This window comes from Prionailurus bengalensis, chromosome A2 (genome assembly GCF_016509475.1).
Source record: "Prionailurus bengalensis isolate Pbe53 chromosome A2, Fcat_Pben_1.1_paternal_pri, whole genome shotgun sequence".
NCBI lineage: Eukaryota > Metazoa > Chordata > Mammalia > Carnivora > Felidae > Prionailurus > Prionailurus bengalensis.
The window spans coordinates 2,740,265-2,762,968 of record NC_057348.1 but is presented as its reverse complement, the minus strand read 5'-3'; the positions used below and the strand labels follow the sequence as shown (position 1 = coordinate 2,762,968).

Sequence of the window (22,704 nt, the reverse complement as noted above, 5' to 3'; positions counted from 1 at the left end):
GAGGACAGCGGGGGCTGAGCCGCCTACTCGTCGTCCGCGTTGGGGTCCGCCTCCTTTATTTCTGTTTCTTCCTTCCTCCCGCCTGCCTCTCTCGCGCCTCCTCGCACCCTGCTCTTCTGCGCGCCCTTCCTGCACGTGCGCCCGCCCGCCCTGCAGCCCGCCGACGAGAGGAGCTGGGTGTACTCCCCGCTGCACTATAGCGCGCAGGTCCACCCAGCCTCCGACGGCGAGAGCGACACAGTAAGTGCGCCCCGGCCCGCCACGCCCGGGGCCTCTCGGGCCCCGGGACAGACGGGGAAACGGAGGCCCGGGGCGGGAGGGGGCCGGTGGCTCGGGCCCTCGCGGCAGGGCGGGGGTGGGGGTGGGGGTCCTCACCCGCGCCCTTGCCTTTCGCAGTAATTTCTATGCAGTCACCGACCCAGAGCCGAGCGCTCGCTGCCGCCCTGGCTGCTTCCCGGAGGCGCCGCCCGCCCGCCCGCCGGACCTCGCTCCACGACGGCCGCGGCCCCCAGCTCCCGTCTACTACCTACGCCTGTGAGACTGTGAACCTCCCTGAGTGTCCGATCATGTATTTATTTTGGGTCCTTACTCTTTGCACAAAGACGGCAGCACACGTGTGCTTTTTTAGAAAAAGATAAAAAAGGAAAAAAAAAAAAAAAAAAAAAAGGACGTGATGGGAAAAGAAGAGAAACCACCCCGCCGCGCCTTGTGGTTCTTTGCTGTGCTTGAATGTGTCTCGCCGAGGGAACGAGGCCAGTTGTCTTCGGGGACCTGGCGCCCTCTGAGGGGGGCCGGTCACCCAGGCTGAAACCCACACTCCGAGGCTCCGCCTCTCCGCTTGGACGGGGCGCCGAGGAAGGAAGGACCACGGAGGCCCCGCCGGGTGCCTGGGACCACAGGCCCCCCTGGCTAGGTGTTGCGGCCAGGCACGGGACATCCGTCCTTGGGGATGGCCGACCGGTGGTCTGGGGGGCGGGGGCTCTCCACCCCGCTGATGCCTGTAATCTCTGCATCTGTTTCCCACCACCTGCCTGCCAGCTGACCTGTGAGTAGGAATGGCCGGCGGCCGCCCCTCTCGCCAAAGCTCAGGACGGTGGGCTTCCCTGTGGTCCCCACACGGCCTGCTCGCTGTCCAGAAGAGGGGCCCAAGCGAAGGGAGACGTTGGGCCCCAGGCCGTGGGACTTCGGGAGATCACGTCCTGGCACAGGGGTCCCCCCCATGGTCAGGCTGCCCAGCTGTCCAGTTCCAGGCCCCCCAGGACTGGGATGGGTGTGTGTTTGTTTGTTTGTTTGTTTGTTTGTTTTTTAAGACAGCGATGCATCTGTGAGTTAAACGATAAGAGAAGAAATTCTTCGTGAAAAACAAAAATTTTCTAGTTTGTCATCTTCAGCAGGGGCAGCCCCTTCCGGGCTCAGAGACCCCATCGTGTCCAGAGGGGACGGTGGGAGCCGACAGCATCGCAGGGTCTGTCCTGCCCCCACACAAATGCACTCCCACCTCTTGAAAGGTGACACAGTGGGGGTGGCTTCCCCCTGCCCACTCTGCCCCCCACTGGCTGGCTCGCTCGCTCACTTGGGAGAGCTGGGAGCTGGCTTGGAGCAGAAGCCTCACCTGGAAGAATTTCTCCCAGCCCTGGCCTCCCTGGTGGAGAACCTGCTGATCCAGGAGTTTGGTTTTCCGAGTCCCTTGGGAGCTGCATAGTCTGCTGTTCCCTGTGTGGATCCCTCGTCTGCCCTCGTGTCCCCTCACCCGGCTCGCTTTGTGCACCTGGAGGGAGCCTGCTGGCCTGGCTGCTGTCCGCTCCTCCCTGGAGAACCAGGTTGCATGCTGGGGGCTGTCCCCTAGCTGCTGGCACAGGGGCTCCCGGGACGTGCCAGCATGCAGCCCAGGGAAGACAGCCCTCAGACGACCCGTCGGAACAAGCCTGTGGGTGTCCCAGATTAGAAGCAAAACCATGTCCTCTCCCTCTTGCCCAAGGAGCCTTTGTCCAGACCCTGGGAAGCGTCCTCACCTGGATTTCAGACCAGCATCTGTCTGCGGGTGCCCTGGCTGCATGCCACAAGTCGCCGGTCCATCCCTACCCCTTCCCATCAAGGGGATGACGGCGGAGCAGACAGAGGTCCGAAGGTGCATCTCAGACCTTGATGACTAACAAGGACCACTGTGTCACCCGGAAGCCGGTGTCAGAACCCGTGCCCGGGCACGGATGTGAGTTCTGCGGGGATGACCAGAGCAGCAGGCACTGTCCCGGAGCAGCGCGCCCCGTGTCCAGGGCGCGCTCAGCCACCTGGAGCTTCAGGAGGGAGCAGGGGAGCCCTGCTGGCCCCCTTGGGCTTTCCTGCATCACGGGACAAAGGCATTGCTGGGATGCTGATACAAGAGAAGTTTGCAAGCCTCCTGGATATCATGACGTTTCTATTCTTGTGCAGGTCACTAAGACCCCCTTGGAGACCTGTTTTTGTGCTGGTTGCATCCTTTGTCCCTTTTCAGAGAACTGTCACGTGGATGCTAGCGTGGCCTGCAGACTGTGCCGATGGGAGGGGTTTGCTTACTTTCCGGGCAGGGGGCAGGAAGGCAAGACTTTATTTATAATGTGTAGCAAATTCATGGCCTTTCCCAGCTCCCACCCCCACCCAGAGGAAGGCTCGGGACCCAGCCAGCTGTCACCCACCCCCCCACCCCCAGCACAGGAATCTACATTCCTTCGTGGCGACACCCTGTCTCCCGTCCTGGCTCGTCTCTGATGGCTGCAGTCCCTGAGAGCTGAGAGCCTGAGCGCTGGCTGGCAGTCTGTGCAAAAGAAAGGCATTTCCTGAGACTGTCTAGGTGCAACTTCCTGAGAGCCCTCGCTGGCCTCTGTCCAGCCTCGCCCCCTCCCTCCACCACTTGGCTCAGTGCAATACTCCCCCTCCGGTTGGGGTCCCTTGCCGTGGTACTGTCGCTGCAGCCCCTGGCTCCGCACTGCGGGTCAACGCCCTCCACCGCCTTTTCTCTGGTGGCTCAGTTGCATCGCCTGCCCCGCCCCCATCTCGTTTTTATGGTCGAACTGATTTCAAAACAACGAAACTGCAAACCTCGTGTGTCTTAATTCTCTCAGGGGGTTCCGTGTGCTCAGCCCCTATGGTCTGGTGTGTGACAATCTGGAGCGCGGCCTCATCGGGCACAGAATGCCGTCTCGCTCAAACCCAGAGCCGTGGGCACCTCTGTAACTGCAGCCGCTGCTGGCCCCAAATAACATATGCAGCCCTGGGCCCCCGCTCCCCATCCCCGCCACCCTTCCTTCTTTTTACGTTGGAGAGATCTCTCTAATAAATCGGGTAATAAGCATCAGCCCTCGTTCTCTCTGCCTCTGTGCGTGCCGGTGGTCTGCTTGAGAACGTGAGGACTGACTTTGAACGAGAGCAGAAGGAGACCTTGGTAAGATTTAAAATAACAGGAATGGGGCGCCTGATTGGCTCGGTCAGTTGGGCGTCCCGCTTCGGCTCGGGTCACGATCTCGCGGTCCCGTGGGTTCGAGCCCCGCGTCCGGCTCTGTGCTGATAGCTTAGAGCCAGGAGCCTCCTTCAGATTCTGTGTCTCCCTCTGTGCCCCTCCCCTCGTAGCACTCTGTGTCTCAAAAATAAATAAACATTAAAAAAAAATTGTTTTAAATAACAGGACCTAGATGCCTTAATAGCCGTGGCCTGCTTGGGGTTCCAGTTCAACTCAGAAAACTTGTATAATTTTCTGACATCAGTGCAGCCCAGCGTAAAAGAACAAACACTCCCCAGAGTTTGTATTCGTTCTGCCAAACTTGCTCAAGTTGAGTAATGCATGGACCCCTTTTATAGCAAAAGTATTTGTCCAGGATTTCCAATCCAAGAAGCACTGCTTTGAAAGGTCCCATTTGTAAGCAGGACCTTGGAAATCCAGTTTTAAAATCAGGATGCAGAACGGCACAGCTCGTTTATAAACTAGACGTGCAGATGAGACGATCTGGAACGTGCTCACCATGACGTCATGTTCAAAGATTAGTATTCAGATACTGTCAAAGATACATGTGCATTTTGAAATTACAAGGCCAGGGGCGCCTGGGTGGCTCAGTCGGTTAAGCGTCCGACTTCAGCCCAGGTCATGATCTCTTGGTTTGTGAGTTCGATCCCCCGCGTCGGGCTCTGTGCTGACAGCTCAGAGCCTGGAACCTGCTTTGGATTCTGTGTCTCCTTCTCTCTCTGCCCCTCCCCTCCTCATGCTCTGTCTCTCAATAATAAATAAATGTTAAAAAAAAAAAATTAAGAAAAGAAAGTTACAAGGCCAGACCCCCCCCCCCCAGCCCACATCCCATGAAAAGCAGGTTTGTTATCAAGAGGTGGTCTTCTGAAAGTCCTCCCTACCAGCAGCCCCACTCTGCGCCTTGGCTCCAAGCAGAGCATGCAAAGCTAGCATTTAGGACGATGTCATGAAGTACTCCAAGACAAACATTTGAAGAGCTTCCGACTAGAATATCAGGTACCATCCTCTGGGGTGGGCTGGGGGAGCTTGGAACAGGACTTGAGGGTCTTCAGGACCTGCCTGCTGTGGTCCATCCTCCTCACGAGTCCAGCAGGGACTCCACCAGCGTGCCCCCCAGCCCCCAGCCCATCTGTCCCTGCTCAGAGCCCTCCTGTGACACCCCGGCACCCACAGAACAAAGCTGCCCCAACCTAGCTCAGATCCCAGCTCCCTGTTGCCTCGTTGGGGCTGTGGGGGCATTGTTTATTGAAGTGACTTTCCATCTCTGAGCCCCAGTTTCACTGTCCGTAAAATGGGTTGACGGTTAATTCGTGGAGTTATCCAAGTTTTTTTTTTTTTTTAACTTAACCCTTGAAACACATACGTATTCATTTCGAGCGATGGAATATGATGGTCGCTCTCAAGGGTCGGCCCAGCCTCAAGGCTCTTCATTCTCCGACCTGGTTTCAATTCGTCGCCTTCCGGAGCAGTCTGGACTCAACCGACGACCTCGCAGCTTCACGCCGGCACCGGCTTGAGACCTCGCTAGCGTGGCTCGCCTCCCTTGGCCCCGCCCCCAGACCACGCCTCCTCTTGTTCCCTCCCTGGGGGCCCCGCCCACGTCGGCTCCACTTTCCCTCGGAGCCCATTGTTCTTGGTCCCGCCTCCCCAGGCTCCGCCCCTCTCGCAGTTCCTGGTTCGCTCCGGCTCCGCCCACGGCTCCTAGCCCCGCCCCCACCAAGGCGCGAGGACCCACGTGGGGCTACCCCTAGCACTGCCTAAAGGGCGAGCCCCCGACCCCGGAGACGAAAGTCCGGCAGAAGTCCGTCACGCGGGCCACGTTTGAGGGCAGTGGGGAAGTTACGGGGAGTCGGAGTCCCCGCGGGATGGGGCGGCGAGATAGGTTTCCATCTCCCGGCTCAGGCGCGGACGGGGCAGCCAGGCGCGCGCCGCAGGGGAAGAAGGCCCCCGGCGCAGGCCCCGGATATTTGTGTCAGCTCCGCCGCCACCGTCTCAGCTGATGGGTCGGGACACACGCTCGCGCTCGCGGTCGGCTGGTCGCAGGGGCCGCAGGCAACGGAGCGGGAGTCGGAGCCGAAGTCGGAGCGGGAGCCATGAGCGGCGAGACCGCCGGCGCCGGGACGACGAAGTACGGCGCAGGCGGAGGCGGCAGAGCCGGGAGCGCAGGTGGGCGTCTCTGCGTGAACAGCGCTGGGGATCCGGCTCCCGCCCTCGGGGAGCCAGAGACCCACGGATTAGTCAGAGAGGGCTCCCCGGAGAAGGGGACGTCCGAGTACGAGTCGCAGTTCACCAGGCAGCGAAAGGAAGGCGAGCGGCGTTCCAGGCAGGGCACCTGGTGGTTGGAGGGAACGGAAGGAGCGCAGCGAGCGAGGCGGGACGGGAAGGGGAGTAGGAGACGAGGTCGGAGCGGTAAGAGGAGACCGGATCGTGCAGTTTTGTGTGCCGTGGTGACGGGGTTGGCCGTTACTCGGAGGCAGGTAGGGAGCCATGGGGGGGGGGGGTTTGAGCAGAGCGATGGGGTCTGACTTTGTGGAACTTCCTCCGGTTTTCGCGTGGAAAAGGGACTGAGGAGGCTGGCTGGAATGACAACGGGGAGGGGGAGGAGGAGGAGGATGGTGCAGTTGTCTAGGCAACAGACGGCGGTGGCTGTCAGAGAGGAGGCAGTGGGAGGCTCGGTGGGGAAATGGGTAGGTCTGAGAGGGATTTCATGAGTCGGGGCGGCAACACTTGCTCTCGGAAGTGGGTGTCAGACGAAAGAACTGTTGATGACAGGTGGCAGGACTGGGTTGACTCCTAGGACCTGGGTCTCAGCTTCCACGCGGCCAGCAGCCCCTTTCTTTTGGAAATGGGACACCTGTCCAGATTTGGCTGGAGTCTCCTCCGGCATAGAGGGACGAGAACGGTGCCAGGGACCAACTTCCAGACCTGGGTCCCGGGATGTGACCCGTGACGTTCAGGCCGGTCCCTGCCCCACTGTGGCCCAAGTTTCCTCAAGATCTCCATGGGGGCTTTCCCAGCATGCCCAGTCTCCCGTCCCTTGGGCCCATTCACCCCATGGCCAGAGTGGCTGTAATCAGACATGGTTGATTTCCCTCTACATTTGAGAAGGTGGTTTTTCCTTTTTTGAGTCTCCTAAGATCATTGCAACCCAGGAATTCCAAAAAGTTACAAGCCTGTGACTCCAAGACTCCATAGCCTGTGAACCAAGAATAGTTTTTACGTTTTTATTATTATTATTATTTTTCTTTAATGTTTATTGTTGAGAGAGAGAGAGAGACAGACAAAGGGCGAGCAGGGGAGGGGCAGGAAGAGAGGGAGACACAGAATCGGAAGCAGGCTCCAGGCTCCGAGCTGTCAGCACAGAGCCCGATGTGGGGCTCGAACCCAGGAATGGTGAGATCATGACCTGAGCCGAAGTCGGACGCTTAACTGACTGAGCCACCCAGGCGCCCCAGTTTTTACGTATTGAAATGGTGAGGAAGAAGTCAAAAGTAGTATCTCATGACGTGGAAATTGTATGAGGTCTCCTAATATATTCAGGTTTTGGCGTGCACAAGTGAAAGTGTATTGGGACCCAGCCATGTCCCTTTGTTCCTGTCTGTGCGGGGCCGCTTCTGCGGTAGGGACAGCACAGTGGTGTCCCAGACCGTCTGGCTCTTTACAGAGAAGGCTTGCTGACCCTGGTTGGGGTCCCTGGTGTTGGTGTTTTCCCCACTGGTTCACGTACAGCAGGAAGCCTTGTCATGCCTGCATGTTTTTCGTTTGCTGTTTTCTGGTGTTTGAGTTACAAGAACCAGCCATCCTGGGTCTGTAATTCGAGTCGACGTGGTTTATGAAAATTTGACCGAATGCGTGGTCTGCGTGTAGGGACTCCCGAGAAATTGGTTTCCAGGGCGTAGGCTTTTTCACCGAGCTTCATAGGTGGAGCATTTAACAAAATAAACAGATTCGGTTGTTGCTGTGCACGTTCAAAGGGCCCTGAGCATTAAAGAATCTATCTCTAGGGCTCGCACATTCCATCCCCTGCCCGGTGTTCTTCCCTGGCTCTGCAGTCCCGAGACGCTTACTCCAGTTCCCTCTTGCCCAGCTTGCGGGACCAGTGTAAACACCACCTTCTCCTGTAAGCTCTCTCTTGTCGCCTTGGACAGATCAGGTCCTCTGGTTCCTCCACTTAGAGCTTCCGTGCCGTCTGGCCCCAGCCTGCCTCGCTGCCCTCACTTCCTTCCTCACTCCCCCCGTTCACGCTCTTCTCCAGCCACATGGGCCTCCACACTGCTTCTTGAACACGCCGAGTACATTCCTGCCCCGGGGCCTTTGCTCTTGCTGTGACTGCTGCCCAGATCACTTTCTCCCTGTGGCCCCCTCCCCCACATCGTCCAGTTGCCTCCTCAGATCTCCATCCACTAACGCTCAGTCACTCTTCTTTGTGACTCGTAGCACTGCCTAGGGTCACGCTGCGTGTTTATCTGTTGACGTGAGCCTCCCAAAGGCGGGGACCGCGGGTGGCACTGCCGGTCACCGCTGTGTCCCCAGAACCTGGAACGGCGCCTGGCAGAGCAGGTGCTCAGTGAACATCTGCCGAACAGAAGACTGGCAGCGAGCGCACCTTTGCGGGTTCCCTCCCTAGGTCGGGTTCGGACGAACACCGGTGGCGGCGGCGGCGAAGGCGGCAGAGCCAGAGTCCGCTGCCCCCACGCTGGCGCTCACGGGGCCGGTCCTCCCAGTCTGACTCCGATGACGAGCGCCAGGAGCAGCAGCGGGGCCGGTGGGCCCGCCGGCGGCGGACGCGCTCTTGGTCCCCGGGCTCCTCGGCGTCCGGCTCGGCCTCCCCGGACCGCTCCCAGAGCCCTCGGGAGGCGGCGGCGGCCCTGAGCCACCAGCACAGCCTGCAGGAGCGGCTGCGGCTGCGGGAGGAGCGGAAGCAGCAGGAGGAGTTGATGAAGGCCTTCGAGACCCCCGAGGAGAAGCGGGCCCGGCGGCTGGCCAAGAAGGAGGCCAAGGAGAGGAAGAAGCGGGAGAAGATGGGCTGGGGGGAGGAGTACATGGGCTACACCAACACCGACAACCCTTTCGGCGACAACAACCTCCTGGGCACCTTCATCTGGAACAAGGTGAGTCCGGGGCGGCGGCCCGGGTGGGTCGCTGCCCCCAGGGGTGTCTTCCGTCCGCACGCGCGCTCTCGAGCCCCGGCCTCTGGGGCCTTTGCGTCGCTCGCCCAAGGCGGGATTCCGGTTACAGATGCTCCGTGGTCCCCGTCGCCAACACCTCGTTCTCGAAGAAAAGTTACACACGGTCCCTTACCCGCCAGTCCCGCCTCGCGCTTGTGACTGAGAGCACGGGCGTTCCCTCCCTCCCAGCCCTGGAGACTGCGCCTCTGCGCCCTGTGCCTCTGTGGCCCGCTTTCTGCCTTCTTCCGAGGACACCAGTCATCAGCTTGGAGACTGTTTAGGTCCCATGTGACCTCGTCTTAACTAATTACACCCGCAGAGACCCTGTTTTAAAGATCTCCATGGGTTCCCGGGCTGGTGAGTGGACGGATCTTTTTGGACACAGCTTCACGCTAACCCAGCACCCATTCGTCGTGGGGGGTGAGAGGGGGCAGGGAGGGCCTGGGGGGGCGAGAGCAGGCGGCCACGGTCAGATGCCAGGGGTCCGCCGCTCACCGCGTGCGCTCCAGGCACCGTCTCTTGCCTTTGTCTTGAACACACAGCCCACCTCGGGGCGCCTGTGCTCGCCATTCCCCGACCCGGGACCCTCCCCACCTCTTTCTCTGGCTGGTTCTTTCTCCTTCCTGAGGATCTCAGCTCACCCGTTCCCGCCTCTGAGGGCCTGCCCGGCCCCCTCGGCCCCACGGGTGCTCTTCCTCTCGCCGCGGCCTCGCCCTCCCTAGCGCTTTACTAGCAAACGTGTGCCGTGCGCCCGCTGGTGCTGGAGGCCGTGCGGGCCCTGGCAGGCGTCAGCGAGCAGGAGAGAGATCCCCGCGGAGCCAGCCGTCTCATGGGGGAGAGCCTGTCGAGAAGCAGATTAGCAGAGCGCGCAGAGGAGAGAAGGCAGGCAGGTGTCGGGATGCCCTGGCTGTAGTTTGAAATCAGCCAGTCCGGGGCGCGTGGGGGGCTCAGGCGGTTGAGCGTCTAACTTCGGCCTAGGTCACGATCTCACGCTTGTGAGTTCGTGAGTTCAAGCCCCACGTCGGACTCTCTGCTGTCCTGTGTCTTCCTCTCCCTCTGCCTCTCCCAACTGGAGAGCGTGCATTCCCTTCCTCTCTCTTCCTCTCTCTCTCTCTCCCCCTCAAACATAAAATAAATAAACATTAAAAGTAGGATAAGTCAAGCCATGAGGCACCTGCGTAGCTCAGCTGGTTGACCGCCCGACTCCTGATTTCGACCCAGGTCATGATTTCACAGTCATGAGATCGAGCCCCAAGTAGGCCTCTGCCCTGAGCGTGGAGCTCGCTTGAGATTCTCTCTCTCCCTCCCTCCCTCCCTCCCCCTCCCCAACCCCTCTCCCCCATTTGCGCTCGCTCATCCAAAAATAAAATTAGCGGGCCCAGAGAGGTCTCGTTGCAAAGCTGACATCTAAACACGGGATCTGATCCATAACGTGTGATTCCTGCCAGGCCGTGAGCTCCACAGGGCAAGCTCTGTCCCCAGAGCCTGGCTCACGGTCGGCACTCGGTGAGCGTCAAATGAGCGAGCTTGGTGTGATTTGCACGCGCGCGTGCTCAGACATTTTCCCTAGTGTTTCTTGGAGCCGCAGCGGCCCTGGGGAGTTGGCCCCACGGGAGGCCATCGGCCCCTCCTGTGACCAGCACGTGGGGGGTCGGCCCCCGCTCAGCCTCTGAGGCCTCTCCGGACAGGCCCACAGTTTGGGCAGCACCACACGCTTGTCCCCCCGTCCCGGGGCCACGGGCTGGCGGAGTGGGCAGGCGCGGTGCCGAGCATCAGCACGTGCTCTGTGCCCGGTCTTGCTCACAGCGCTCTCCGTGAGCCGACTGTCCCTGCTGTGGCCGCCCGAGGTCTCCCGTGGTGAGTGACGGAGCATGATTGGAAGCGGGCCGTCCAGCTTCGCGTCCATGCCCTGGGCTGCCGTTCTGTGTGGCCGTAGGGGCGAGAAGTCCGGTCACTGTTAACGCCTGAGGCGGCAGCCCAGGCTGAGGCTGGGGAGGCCAGGGGGTGGCATGGGCGGCAAGGGGTGGCCCCAAACCAGACAGCGCAGGTGTGTGTGTGGGCGGGGGCGTCCTCGAACAGCCCTCGGAGCCGGGTCGGTGGGGGAGCGCTCATCCGGAAGTGCGGGCTTGGCACCCGGCTAGGGCAGCAGCTGTGGTGTCGGAGTCCTCGAGGGGTCTGCAGACCCTGCGCCCCGAGCGCCCTCCAGGAGGTGAGGACACGGGGAACGAGTGTTTGTCGTGGGGCGCGGTGTCCCAGGGGTCTGTGAGCACAGGGACCGCAGTGCCCCTCCTAGCGACGCGGGCTTTCCGGCGCTGTCCGCCCCTGCCCGCTCGCATCGGGCGTCGGACCTGCCGAGGGCGTGAGCGCCCCGAGCTGGCCCAGCTGGGCTTCTGCGTGTGGCAGCCTGGCAGGTCCCGGGTGGGGTGCTCCCGTGAGTGACGCTCGGGAGCCCCCGGGGCGGGCGGCCACCTCCCCGCTGCACGTTACTGCAGGTGCTGCCCGTGCCGGAGGCCGCTCTAAGCGGTCCTGTCGCGCTGGTTCTGGGAACGCCAAGGGGGCTGCGTCTTCGGAGGAAGTCAGGGCGCTGTGGCCGCAGGCGCGTCGCTCCTCGGGGCCGGACCCCCTCACCTGCAAAGCCGCCGCTCGGCCTGCCGGATCCGCGTCTGGATCCTGGACAGGGCGGCACAGGGGGCCCCGGGGCGGTGCCCGGGAAGGCGGGACGGAGGCGTCTCTGCTCAGCGGGCATGTGCTTGGCCCTTCCAGGCCCTGGAAAAGAAGGGCATCGGCCACCTGGAGGAGAAGGAGCTGAAGGAGCGGAACAAGAGGATCCAGGAGGACAACCGCCTGGAGCTGCAGAAGGTGGGGCTGCCCCTGGCCGGCCCGCAGGGGCCGGGCCTTCCCGCGCGAGGGCCTGAGGCCGGCCCGCCCTGGCCTAAGTGAAGGACCCACCCGGTGGGTGGACACAGAAACCCCGGGCAGGCTGGCTTCAGACACGGTTGGATCCAGGGGTGCGGGCTGCGTCTCCGACAAGCCGTCTCCCTCCACCTCTCCGAGGGCCCCGAGAGTTCTGGGCCTTGCTCTCGGACGCCTCCTTCGGGGGGGGGTGGTGGCAGAGTGGTCTCGGCTGCTCCTGGCTGCCGCGTCTCCAGCAGAAAGAAGCTCCTCAGCCCTAGGGTCCGTCTGAGGCCTCGGGCTGCCCTGGACGGTCCGCGTCCAGGGCCGGGGCCAGGCCCGGGCCGTAGTCCCACTCCGGACCCCAGGGTCCCCCGTGGCCCCAGAGGGTGCGGGGCAGGCCCCACAAGACCCCCAGCCAGGCCCGCCTGCAGCACCCCGCCCTCCCCGTGCGCCTGCAGGTGAAGCAGCTGCGGCTGGAGCGGGAGCGGGAGAAGGCCATGCGGGAGCAGGAGCTGGAGATGCTGCAGCGGGAGAAGGAGGCCGAGCACTTCAAGACGTGGGAGGAGCAGGAGGACCACTTCCACCTGCAGCAGGCCAAGCTGCGGTGCGCCCCGCCCCCGCCCCCGCCCGGAGCCCCGTCTGCCCCGGGGCCTTTGCACGGGCCCTTTGCGCCGCTTGCAATCTCCCGCCCTCCGGATTTCCACCCGCTGCCTCCCCGGGGAGTCCCTGCGTGCCCCTTGCTGCGTGCACCACTTCCTGTTTGCTCCTCCCTCCAGCCTGTCACTGATGCCCCCCCCCCCATCTCCCCCTGTCTCCCGCGTTGAGTCGTGTGCCGAGGAGACCTCCGAATGATCCTTGCTCCGTGTCGCGGTGCCACACGAGCTGAGCGAGGTGCCGGGCCCCTCGCGGTACTGACCGTGGCTCTCCCTCTGCACGCTGCAGCCCGCGGGGCCACGTGCTCATCAGCCCCGTTTACAGACGGGGAACACGAGGTTCCTGGGGGCAGGGGAACGCCTGAGGCCACACAGCAGGCGTCTGAGCCTCGGTGGCGCGTGTGCACCAGGAGCCTGCTCCCAGCCCCTCTGTCCTGCTGCCCACCGGCTGCACCAGCCCCTGGGGCTCGGACCTACCTGGTTCCGGGGCTCCCCTGGGGTACAACAAGTGTCCGTTTCTGACCCGCGTCCCCCTGGGTGTGGCACTGATGCTTCAGACCCTCCCCCGCCCCTGGTGGAGCAGATTGTCCCCTGGAAGGAGGTGGTTCTCTCTGCCCCTCTGGCCCCGGCCTGTGTCTTCTGACCGTCCAACGCCCCCTCTTCCAGGAAGACCTCCTTGTCCCCCACCCCCTGCAGGCCAGGCTCTTCCCCTGGCGCCCACACGAGCCACCCCCCCACTCCACCCCACCCCCGAAGCAGGGTCTTCAGGAGGCGGGGAGGGGGGTCTCCTGGGCTCTGACGCCACCTCCCTGCTCCCTGGCAGCTCCAAGATCCGCATCCGGGACGGGAGGGCCAAGCCCATCGACCTGCTGGCCAAGTACATCAGCGCCGAGGACGACGACCTGGCCGTGGAGATGCACGAGCCCTACACCTTCCTCAACGGCCTCACCGTCGCTGACATGGAGGACCTGCTGGAGGACATCCAGGTGCCGCCTGGCCCCGGCCCCCCCCCCCGCCCCCCCCCCCCCCCCCCCCCCCCCCCCCCCCCCCCGCGGGCCTCACCGCCCCTCACCGCCCCTCCGTACCTTCCGCCTCCAGGTGTACATGGAGCTGGAGCAGGGCAAGAACGCGGACTTCTGGCGGGACATGACCACCATCACGGAGGACGAGATCGCCAAGCTCCGCAAGCTGGAGGCCTCGGGCAAGGGCCCAGGTAGCCCCGCGCAGCGCGACCGGAGAGCGCCCGCCGTGCTCTTGGGGGACCCGTATCTGGGCGCCGGCGCGCTGGGAGCTGTCTCAACCCGGGGCTCTCCGCCTGCCTCGGTTTCCCCATCGGGGATCTTCAAGGCCTCTCCGGGAGCCACCAGGGGGCAGTGGCGGGCTGCGGCAGGAGCGGCAGGAGCTTGGCCCCCGAGGCTCCCCCTCAGGTGGGGGGCTCAGCCCAGGGCGGGGGCTCCCTTCCTTCAAAGATCGCTTAGCGTCCACGCTGGGCTTCCCGGGAGTGGCGCCAGCAGGGGCCTGTTCTGTTCGGTTTCAGGTTTTTGCCAGAAGCTTGGTGTGTTTGAGGGAGGGCGGCACCCCGCTTGTCCACTTGTGCGGGAAGCCCCTAGAGCCCCGGTCTCTTGAATCTGGTGTTCTTTCCTAATTCGCTTTCCTTTCCCTCCAGGGGGTTCCGCGCAGTGTTCAGGGAGGTGACCCTCGGGGGGTGGGGGAGGGTCGTCCTGGGCCCTGGGCGTACTGAGCAGCGGCCCTGACCCCCCCCCCATTGTCAGGAGCCCCCCCAGTCGTGACAGCCACAGATGTCCCCAGACATCACCTGGTGTCCCCTGGGGGCAGGATCACCCTGGGTGAGACCCCTGTTCTAGAAGCTGATGACCGACCGTGCTCCTCCCACTTCCTCCCCCAGGGGCCTCGAGTGCCTGCCCCCCACCCCTCCCCCAGGCCCATGTAAATGCCCTTGTGGCTCAGCCCAGGTTGGGGGGACGGCTTCCTCTTAGGAAAAGGAGGAATATCTTTCGTCATGTTTGTTAAGTGCTGTTTTGTTTCGCTGCGCCCTCTCAGCCAGCACATCCTGCAGTAACTTCTGGAGAAAGAAGGAAATCCTTTGCTCTGGGAAACGTGTGGAGTGATTTCCCTTGGGGGCAGTGAGGCCCTGGGTGTAGACCTCTGGGCGGAAGGGCCCTGACTGCCACAGGTGTGGCTCTGGGCACAGATCCAGGCCCGGGCCTCCCGCGGAACTGGCGAGGCAGCCAGACCCCTCAGAGGGTCCCCTCGGCGACCCCGGGCCTCCCTCCCCCTCCTCCCTGTGCGCGTCGTCTGTCACCCCGCACTGCCTCCTCACTCTCTCGTGTTGGAGCCCCTCTTTACTACCCCACGTCCCCCTTTCTTGTGCTTTGTCCCCTCGTCGTGTGGGATACATTCTCCAGTAAATTGTGGGGGGAGGCGGGAAGTTCTCGGACATCGTGTAGTTCGGGAAACGGGTCACGTCTGTGCTCTGCCAGGTGATGGGGGCGGGGCGCTCCCCAGACACAGAAGACCCTGACCCACCGGCTGTGGAAGAGTGAGGGCCACCCTGCCGGGGGTCCCCTGCGCCGAGTCCCCCCTCGTCTCTTGCCAGCTGCCGATTCGCCCCCTTCTGTGGCCGCTTCCCTTCTCTCAGTGACAGCGGAGGCCCTTCCATCCACTGTCCCTCCTCCCCCGTCCTGGCTGGGGTCCCAGCTGGCTCCAGGTGTCCTCAGAGATGCGCTTGTGTTTCTGTTTCTCTTTTCGGCCTGATCTCCAAGATCGTTCCCGGAGACGCGCAGAGTGCTGTGTGCTGTGCTTGTAAATTAAGTTGGGCTTTTTCTTTCGTCTTTAATGGGAAAGTCTACCTGTACGTGGGCGCGCAGCAGTGTGGGTGTTGCGGCGGGGGGCCCCGTTACCATTCCCTGTGGGTTCTCCCCAAGCTGCTGTCCCAGAGCCCTCCGTCCCCCGCCTGGACCCAGCCAGGCCCCGCGGGATGCTCGGGCGGCATCTGAACCCGCGACTCGATCTCTACACGGCGGTGTGGCAGAGCGGGGCTTGTGGGGGTGTGCACGGGGTGCGGCCCTGCCGGCGGGAGGCAGTTTCGGTGCCCTGACGTGTCTGTGTGGTCTGAGACAGGGCTGCCTGGGGCCATCCAGGTGTCGGCAGAGGGGACGAGTGTCTAGATGCTGACTCGGGGGTCCCACGGTGGTTGCCTAGAGGGACTTGGGTCCTTTTTGAGCCCGTCTGCTCCGCTGGAGCCAGTGTGTGGTGGCCGTGGTGTCAGAAGCCGGTTCTTAGCCGGGAGCACGTGTCACTTGCACCCCGCACGTGCCAGAAGCTGCACGCCGAGTTCTCGCAGTGCTAGGAGGCAGCAGTCAGAAGCCCAGCAAGGCCCCTGCCCTGGGGAAGCCACTAATCAGGCATCCAGGCCGAGGGGAGCAACCTGGTGGTCCAGGGAAGGCTTCCCGGTCCACAGGGTTCTCGACTGGTGGGGTCTGGGAGGCGGGCTGGATGAGGAAGAGCATGTTACTGCTGGAAAGCAATGTATGTGCAAAGGCCCCGGGGCAGGGCTCAGTGTGTTTGAGGAGCAACAAGGAGGCTGCAGGTAGGGTCAGGTGGCACCCAGCCCCGCCCTCAGGGGCTTCTCAGTCTGCAGCCGGGGCATGTCCCTGGGTCCCCAGCTAAATCTGGATGGGACCGAGAAGGGGCGGGCTTGCCTTCCGGGGTGGTGTCAGGATTTCCCGCAGTGCCCGGGAAAGGAGCTGCTCTCCTTACTAGGGAAAACTGAGGCCCAGAGAGGGTGAGCTATTTACCCAAGAGGACACAGCTGAGACTAACAGGGCAAAATCCGAACTCCTGACAGTCTGGCTGGCGGGCGATCCATCCCTCCTCGCTCTTCCAATGCGGGTGGGGGCGCAGTGGTGGCTGGGAGTTGGCAGACCCGGATGCCAGGCTGAGAAACGTCCGCCCAGCAACCCCAGCCCCATTCAGAACCTTCCCGACTAGGGTCGGCGGCCCGGTGCCAGCTCCGTGTTAGCAGGGTCCAGCCAGGGTCAGGGGAGGAGCCGTGTGGGCCAAGGGAAGGGTCGTGGGCCAAGGGAAGGGGCGGGAGCCCTGCCGCCGCCCCTTCCCCCCGCTGAGCGCCCTACCCCCCCCCCCCCCCCCCCCCCGCAGGTGAGCGGCGAGAAGGGGTCAACGCCTCGGTCAGCTCTGACGTGCAGTCGGTCTTCAAGGGGAAGACGTACGGCCAGCTGCACGTCATCTTCCAGGGCATCGAGGGCAAGATCCGGGCCGGGGGCCCCAACCTGGACATGGGCTACTGGGAGAGCCTGCTGCAGCAGCTTCGAGCCCACATGGCGCGCGCCAGGTCAGCGTCACGTCACGCCGGCGTCAGTCGGGGCCCCCTGGGAGCCGCCCCGCCCCTCCGGCCCTCTGGACACGCACGCTGGGGGCGGGGCCTGCGCAGGAGGGTGGGGGGGTCCGCTGGCATCACGCGGGCCCCAGGCCCCCTGTTCCCTGTACACCCTCCGTGTACAGATTCTCAGCGTGTTTGGCCGCGCTGTGTAAACACGGCCGTGTGTGCTGCTAACGGCGGCCGCGTCTCTAAGTTTATTCTCCTCGCCGCCCCTGCCCCCGCGTCCCGTGTGCCGTTCAGCCCGGCTCGGTGGCTCGTGAGGCGCACGAGTCCCCCGAATCCCCCGTTCAGGGACTCGGTCCTCCCAGCAGGGTCTGTGGCCTTGAGTCCCAAACCCGGACCCAGACGCCCCTCCCCACCCCCACCCTCCCCAGCCCTGGCCCGGGGGGGGGGGGGGGGGGGAGGCGGTGCTGCTGGCTGCTCCCCCAGGCTCCAGGTCCTCTCTCTGAGTGAAAGGGGGTCATGAGATCGGCGGGGGGCAGGGGACGGGGCCCCGGGCGTGGGGGTGACCGCCGGCCGGCGTTGCAGGCTCCGCGAGCGGCACCAGGACGTGCTGCGGCAGAAGCTGTACAAGCTAAAGCAGGAGCAGGGTGTGGAGAGCGAGCCTCTGTTCCCCATCCTCAAGCAGGAGCCCCCGTCGCCCGGCCACAGGTAGGTCGCCCGAGGTCCCCCCTCCACCCCGCAGCCGCCGGGGACCTCCTCAGGCCCCGCCCCCCGCGACCTCCCCGCCGCCCCCGCCGCCATCCCTCCCGTCTCCACTCGTCTCGTCTGTTCTCCTCCGCAGCCTGGAGCCTGAGGACCCTGCCCCGACCCCACCCGGGCCCTCCTCCTCCGAGGGGGGGGGCTCTGGGGAGCCGGAGGCGGAAGGGGCGGCCCCCGCGGAGGGCGAGGCGGACGGGGAGGCTGTGCTCATGGAGGAGGACCTGATCCAACAGAGCCTGGACGACTACGACGCGGGCAAGTACAGCCCCCGGCTGCTCACGGCCCACGAGCTGCCGCTGGACGCGCACGTGCTGGAGCCCGACGAGGACCAGCAGCGCCTGCAGCTGTCCCGGCAGCAGCTGCAGGTCACAGGTGAGGGCCGTGCGGGGAGACGTGTCCCCGCGCCCCCGGGGGGGCCCTGGGCCTGCACACAGAGGTTCCCCCCCCCCCCCGCGCCCGCCTCCGGTCTCAGGGTGGGGGGTGGGGGGTGGGGACACACACGCCGTCGGTGCCCCCGCCCAGGGGGACCCGCCGTCGGGGACCAGGTCGCGGCCCGGGGGGGAGCGGCTGACGCGCGCCCCGCCCGCAGGGGACGCCAGCGAGAGCGCGGAGGACATCTTCTTCCGGCGGGCCAAGGAGGGCATGGGCCAGGACGAGGCGCAGTTCAGCGTGGAGATGCCGCTGACCGGCAAGGCCTACCTGTGGGCCGACAAGTACCGGCCGCGCAAGCCCCGCTTCTTCAACCGCGTGCACACGGGCTTCGAGTGGAACAAATACAACCAGACGCACTACGACTTCGACAACCCGCCGCCCAAGATCGTGCAGGGCTACAAGTTCAACATCTTCTACCCCGACCTCATCGACAAGCGCTCCACGCCCGAGTACTTCCTGGAGGCGTGCGCCGACAACAAGGACTTCGCCACGCTGCGCTTCCACGCGGGGGCCGCCCTACGAGGACATCGCCTTCAAGATCGTCAACCGCGAGTGGGAGTACTCCCACCGCCACGGCTTCCGCTGCCAGTTCGCCAACGGCATCTTCCAGCTCTGGTTCCACTTCAAGCGCTACCGCTACCGGCGGTGACGGCCGGGGCCGCTCCGGGACTGGCCGCCGCCTCTCCCCGGGCCCTCCCCGGGGGAGCGCGCCTGGGGGAGCGGAAGGCAGGCCGGCCGGGCCGGGCCGGGGGAACTGAGGCCCGAGCCCTGCCCCCACGGGACCCGCCCTGGGCTGGGGGTGCCAGGCCTGCGGGGGGGGGGGGGGGGGGGGGGCGGGCGGCGCGAGTCCAGGGCGGCTGCGGGACCCCGCCCCCCTCCACCCCCGCACTCTGGTCCCCCATCCGGCCCCGCGCCCCGGTGCTGGTGCGGGTCAGGCCTCCCCGGCCTCTGTGCGTGCAGCTGCCGGTGCCCCCCATCTGGCCCGGGTGCCCCCCCACCCCCCGCCCACGCTGGGACAGCCGTGCTCCTGGAGATCCTCTCCCGGCCACCACGGAGCTGCGTCCGCGTTTCTGCGGGCCTGACAGGTGCGGCCGCCGCCGGGTCACACGCTGCCAGCGGTGGGGGAGGGGGCGCCCCAGGACCGTTTCTTTCAACGTTTTGTTACAGAGACGTCTCCGTGGGAAGGGGGGGCCAGCCCCACCTGGGCTCCTCGGCCGGCCCACCCGGCCGCCCCGGAAAGATTTTAGGTTGTTTCTCTAAAACGACTTTTTTTAGGTGTGGGGAAATACCTTATTTTCACTTAATTGGCCTATTCACGGAGTTGCATGTTTTTTTAATAAACACTTTATTTTAGAGTACTTCTAGATTTTCAGAAGCTCTCCAGACCAGCGGCCCGGCCCCCCCCCACCCCCCACCCCTCAGCCAGCAGTCCGGCCGGTAACGTCCTGGGGAGCCACGGCGGGCGCGTCGCAACCGAGGCACTCAGCACAGCCAGGGAGACCTTTTCTTGGTTAATTTTTTAGTTTTTAACTGTTGGCTTTATTGTTTTGGGGAGAGTGCGAGTGGGGGAGGAGCAGAGAGAGGGAGACAATCCCAAGCAGGCTCTGAGCTGTCAGCACAGAGCCCGATGCTGGGCCCAAAGTCCCAGGCGCCCTGAGAAAGACCTTTTAAAAACAACCATGACACTTCAAAATAGTCAGCAGCAGTAGCTCCTCAGGAAGCTTCTGGAAGTCCACAGGCCTTCTCGCCCCTGCCCCTCCCACAAGGAGCGGATGCTGGAAGGGGAGTAGCTGCCTTCCCAGGTCCCAGGGGATGACGGCGACGTCTGTGGTGTGGTCACCATGGTGGGGGTGGGGGTGGAGGGATGCTGTTTAGTACCTACCCACCCACCACGACAGAGAGGCATCTGGCCCGGGCTCCACAGCCAAGGTGGACCCTCCCCAGGCCGCTGGTCACTCCCAGCTCTGCCCTCACACAAGGTCGCTGGGCAGCACGGTGTGTTGGCTCAGCCCGGAGGTGCGTCTGGTCAAGGGGCCTCTGAGCCGCAGACCCTGGCCCGCCCAAACCATGGTCCGCGGTGAGGAGCACCCATTGTGGCATCATATGGGGCACGGCTGTGCCCTTCAGACCCCCTGGCAGACGACATCACTTGGCTGTCAAAGCGATCTCAGAATCTCCTTTGGATCTAGGCAGTTGGCACCAGTTGGTTCCTGGCGGGTGCCGCTGTCCCTGAGGTCGCGACAGGCCCCTGGGAGCAGGGCTGAGTGGGGCGGGCCCAGGAGGCACTCTGGCCCCAGCTGGCTGCCTGCTCACAGGACGCCTAAGGCCTTTAACGAGCGCCACCCGGACCCCGCCTGGCTCCATGGGAGGGCACGCGCTTCTGTCCTTACGAGGCCGCCCACATGCTCAGGCCTGGAAAGCGGCGCTCAGGGTTAGAATCCGGGTTTCTGCAGCTTGGAGAATCCCACCCCCCGGGCCACTGCCCATGTCCTGGCATCAGTTTCTCCCATCTGCTCCCCCGAGAGTCCCAGCCCCTCACACCCCCCTCTGCAGTCCTGGCGGGGTGACGACCCTGCCCTGGGGGAGAGACGGCTGCACTAGGAGGGAGAACGGAGTGGCCATCCCCCGCCCCCTCCCGACCGGTGGGAGCTTAGAGCCAGGAGCCCCCGCGGGGAGGGAGGAGGGCTGGGCTCAGACACCCCCAGCTCAAGGTACGGCTACGGCGGGGGCAGGCAGTGGGTCTGGGGGACCCCCGGAAGGAACACGAGACTTTCCGGAGAAGGGGCACAGGCGCTGCGCAGGAAGGGGCTGCAGGTGAGCCCAGGGCAGGGCCACAGCCCGGGCCCTGGACTCCTCCCCGGGGCACTGGGGAGCCACAGCCGGTGAGTGAGTGAGCCGGACAGGGCCCCGCGCTAGGGGTCAGGGAGGCGCTTCAGGCAGACGGGAGGCACCGTGGCCCCCACCCTGGCCCAGGGTCCACCCCGGGGCGTTAAGCTGCCCCCACCCCCCACCGGGTCGTTTTCCGCCCTTGGCTGTGTTGGCTAAGAATAGACACTCCCTTCCTGGCCCCCACCGGAAACCACAGCCACGGGGGGCACATCCTGAGCCTGGCCTCGTTCCCACCGTCCGCTCCCCCCAGGCCATCTCCGCCCCTCCCAGGCCTCCCTAGCTGACTGAGCGGGGTGGGGTCGGGGAGGCAGGGAGGACAGGAGGCGGTGGAAGTCACAGCTTATGTTCAAATCCCACCCACACGCGGCCGTGGACACATCATTTCTTCCCTCCGGACCTCAGTTTCCCCATCTTTTTTGTTTGTTCTTAAGATTTTTTTTTAACGTAAGCTCTACACCTAACGTGGGGCTCGAACTCACAACCCTGAGACCAAGAGAGTTGCACGCTGCACCCACGGAGCCCCCCCCCCCCCGGTCTTTCCCCGTCTTCACAACGAGCGTCTCTCCCCGCCGCCGCGCAGAGCTGCCGTGAGGCCCGGGCCAAATGCGAGTCCAGTGCCCTTTTCCGACGCCTGCTGTGGCCGGTTCCCAGAAGGGACGTTGCCCTGTTATCTCGGGCCAGAGGAAGTGGGGAGAGGACAGCCTCCCTCCAGCCCTGCGCCACAGCCGCTGCATCACATCTGCCTCCTTGCGATTCCCAGAAGCCGCACGCTCGGTCTCGTCTCTTAAGTTTTAAACGGGGAATGTCTGTCGCCACCGTGTCTCTCAGACCTGGCGAACTCCTGTCCATCCTACAAAGCCCCAGCCCTGACACTCCCCGCCCCCCACCCCTTCCTGGCTCACCTCTGGGCCCTGCCTGACCACAGAAGGTGGTCTTTCTTTCTCCAGCCATGGGGGGGCATCCTCGAGGGCAGGTCTGACTCCACATTGTCCTGCCACATGGGCTAGGACACAGAATCGCACTGGAAGAGGGTTGGAGGGTAGGAGAGTAGGCTTTACGGGGTGGGGGGCCGGGGGGGGGGGAGTCCTCTGAGCCAGGGCTCTGCCAGAGGCCGGAGTTGGGAGTTGGGGAGATCCCCTACCGAGGAGGATTAGAGCTAATGGGCTCACTGCCTCAGGGCCTCAGACAATGGGATAGGGCAGGGGAGGGGCCTTCTGGAAGGATGCTGGGTGTGAGTAAAGGCTTGGAGGCCGGAACGAGGAGGCTCTCTGGCTGTGGAGGGGCAGCCAGAGAAGGGGTGTCAGACACGCAGGGGAGGGCGGGAGCACGTGGTCCTCACTCAGAGCCTGACCTCAGGCGACCCTCCCAGACCCCCAAGCACTGGGTGGGGCAGAGTCAAGGCCAAACCGGTCAGTCCTGGCCCACTCGGGGCCTAACGTGGGGCCAGTGAGGCCCAGGGGATCCCTCCACGCCCAAGTCCTGCCCTGCACGCAGCTTCAAGGGCTCCCCAACCCCCTTCACCCACCTAAGGACCGTCTAGCACAGGCTGGTGCTGTAGCCGTCCCCAGCCTGGTCACCCTCTGTTTTCGTGGCTGAGGAGACTGGCCCAGAGCCCTGGGGGGGGGGGGGGGGTCTTCAAAAGGAAGTGGACCCTGCCTGGGAGCCCACGCCTCATCCTCCCATCAGTCCTGCGGGCACCAGGCCGACAGCCTTTCCCACCTGACACTGGGGTGGGGGGTGGAGGCCAGGGGGGAACGGACCCCCTCACTGCGGGCAGCCCTCCGGGGGCGGTCCCTTGGCTGGTTTCACTGCCATCTCCAAGCCTTTGTCCTCACAGGACCCTCCCCCGGAACGCGACGACCCACCACGTCCCACCGACCTGCTCCAGGAAAGCCTGTCTCAGCAGGACGCCCGTCCTCCCCTCTAAACAGACCCCCCGCATTGATTAGGTACCTACTGTGTGCCAGGCCCAGCCCCACCAGGTTCACCGGCTTAGAGCCCTGGGCCCCTCGGGGCCTGATTCTGCCGGGAGGGGGGGTGGGGAGGGGAGGG

General features: G+C 64.2%; 2 protein-coding genes across 15 annotated transcripts in view; both read left to right on the top strand.

Annotated features, from left to right (window-relative positions):
* The window catches only part of PIP5K1C (phosphatidylinositol-4-phosphate 5-kinase type 1 gamma), a 50,103-nt gene extending 46,772 nt beyond the window's left edge, over positions 1-3,331 (top strand). For 9 of the 14 annotated variants that reach the window (XM_043586154.1, XM_043586146.1, XM_043586144.1 and 6 more), the window contains 2 exons: positions 157-240; positions 397-3,331. In XM_043586154.1, coding sequence (XP_043442089.1) covers positions 157-240; positions 397-399 — 87 coding nt within the window. In that variant the 3' untranslated portion in view covers positions 400-3,331. The remainder of the gene's footprint in view (positions 1-156; positions 241-396) is intronic. The other 5 variants (XM_043586158.1, XM_043586159.1, XM_043586152.1 and 2 more) reach the window with 1 other exon arrangement.
* Positions 3,332-5,450: 2,119 nt separating this feature from the next.
* Positions 5,451-18,483, top strand: CACTIN (cactin, spliceosome C complex subunit). Its single transcript, XM_043586140.1, is given in 11 exon segments — positions 5,451-5,659; positions 8,121-8,604; positions 11,425-11,520; positions 12,015-12,160; positions 13,033-13,195; positions 13,308-13,422; positions 16,389-16,581; positions 17,158-17,280; positions 17,414-17,703; positions 17,921-18,270; positions 18,272-18,483. Coding segments are annotated over 11 exon segments (2,268 nt in total). The 5' UTR covers positions 5,451-5,492; the 3' UTR covers positions 18,413-18,483.
* Positions 18,484-22,704: the final 4,221 nt, after the last annotated feature.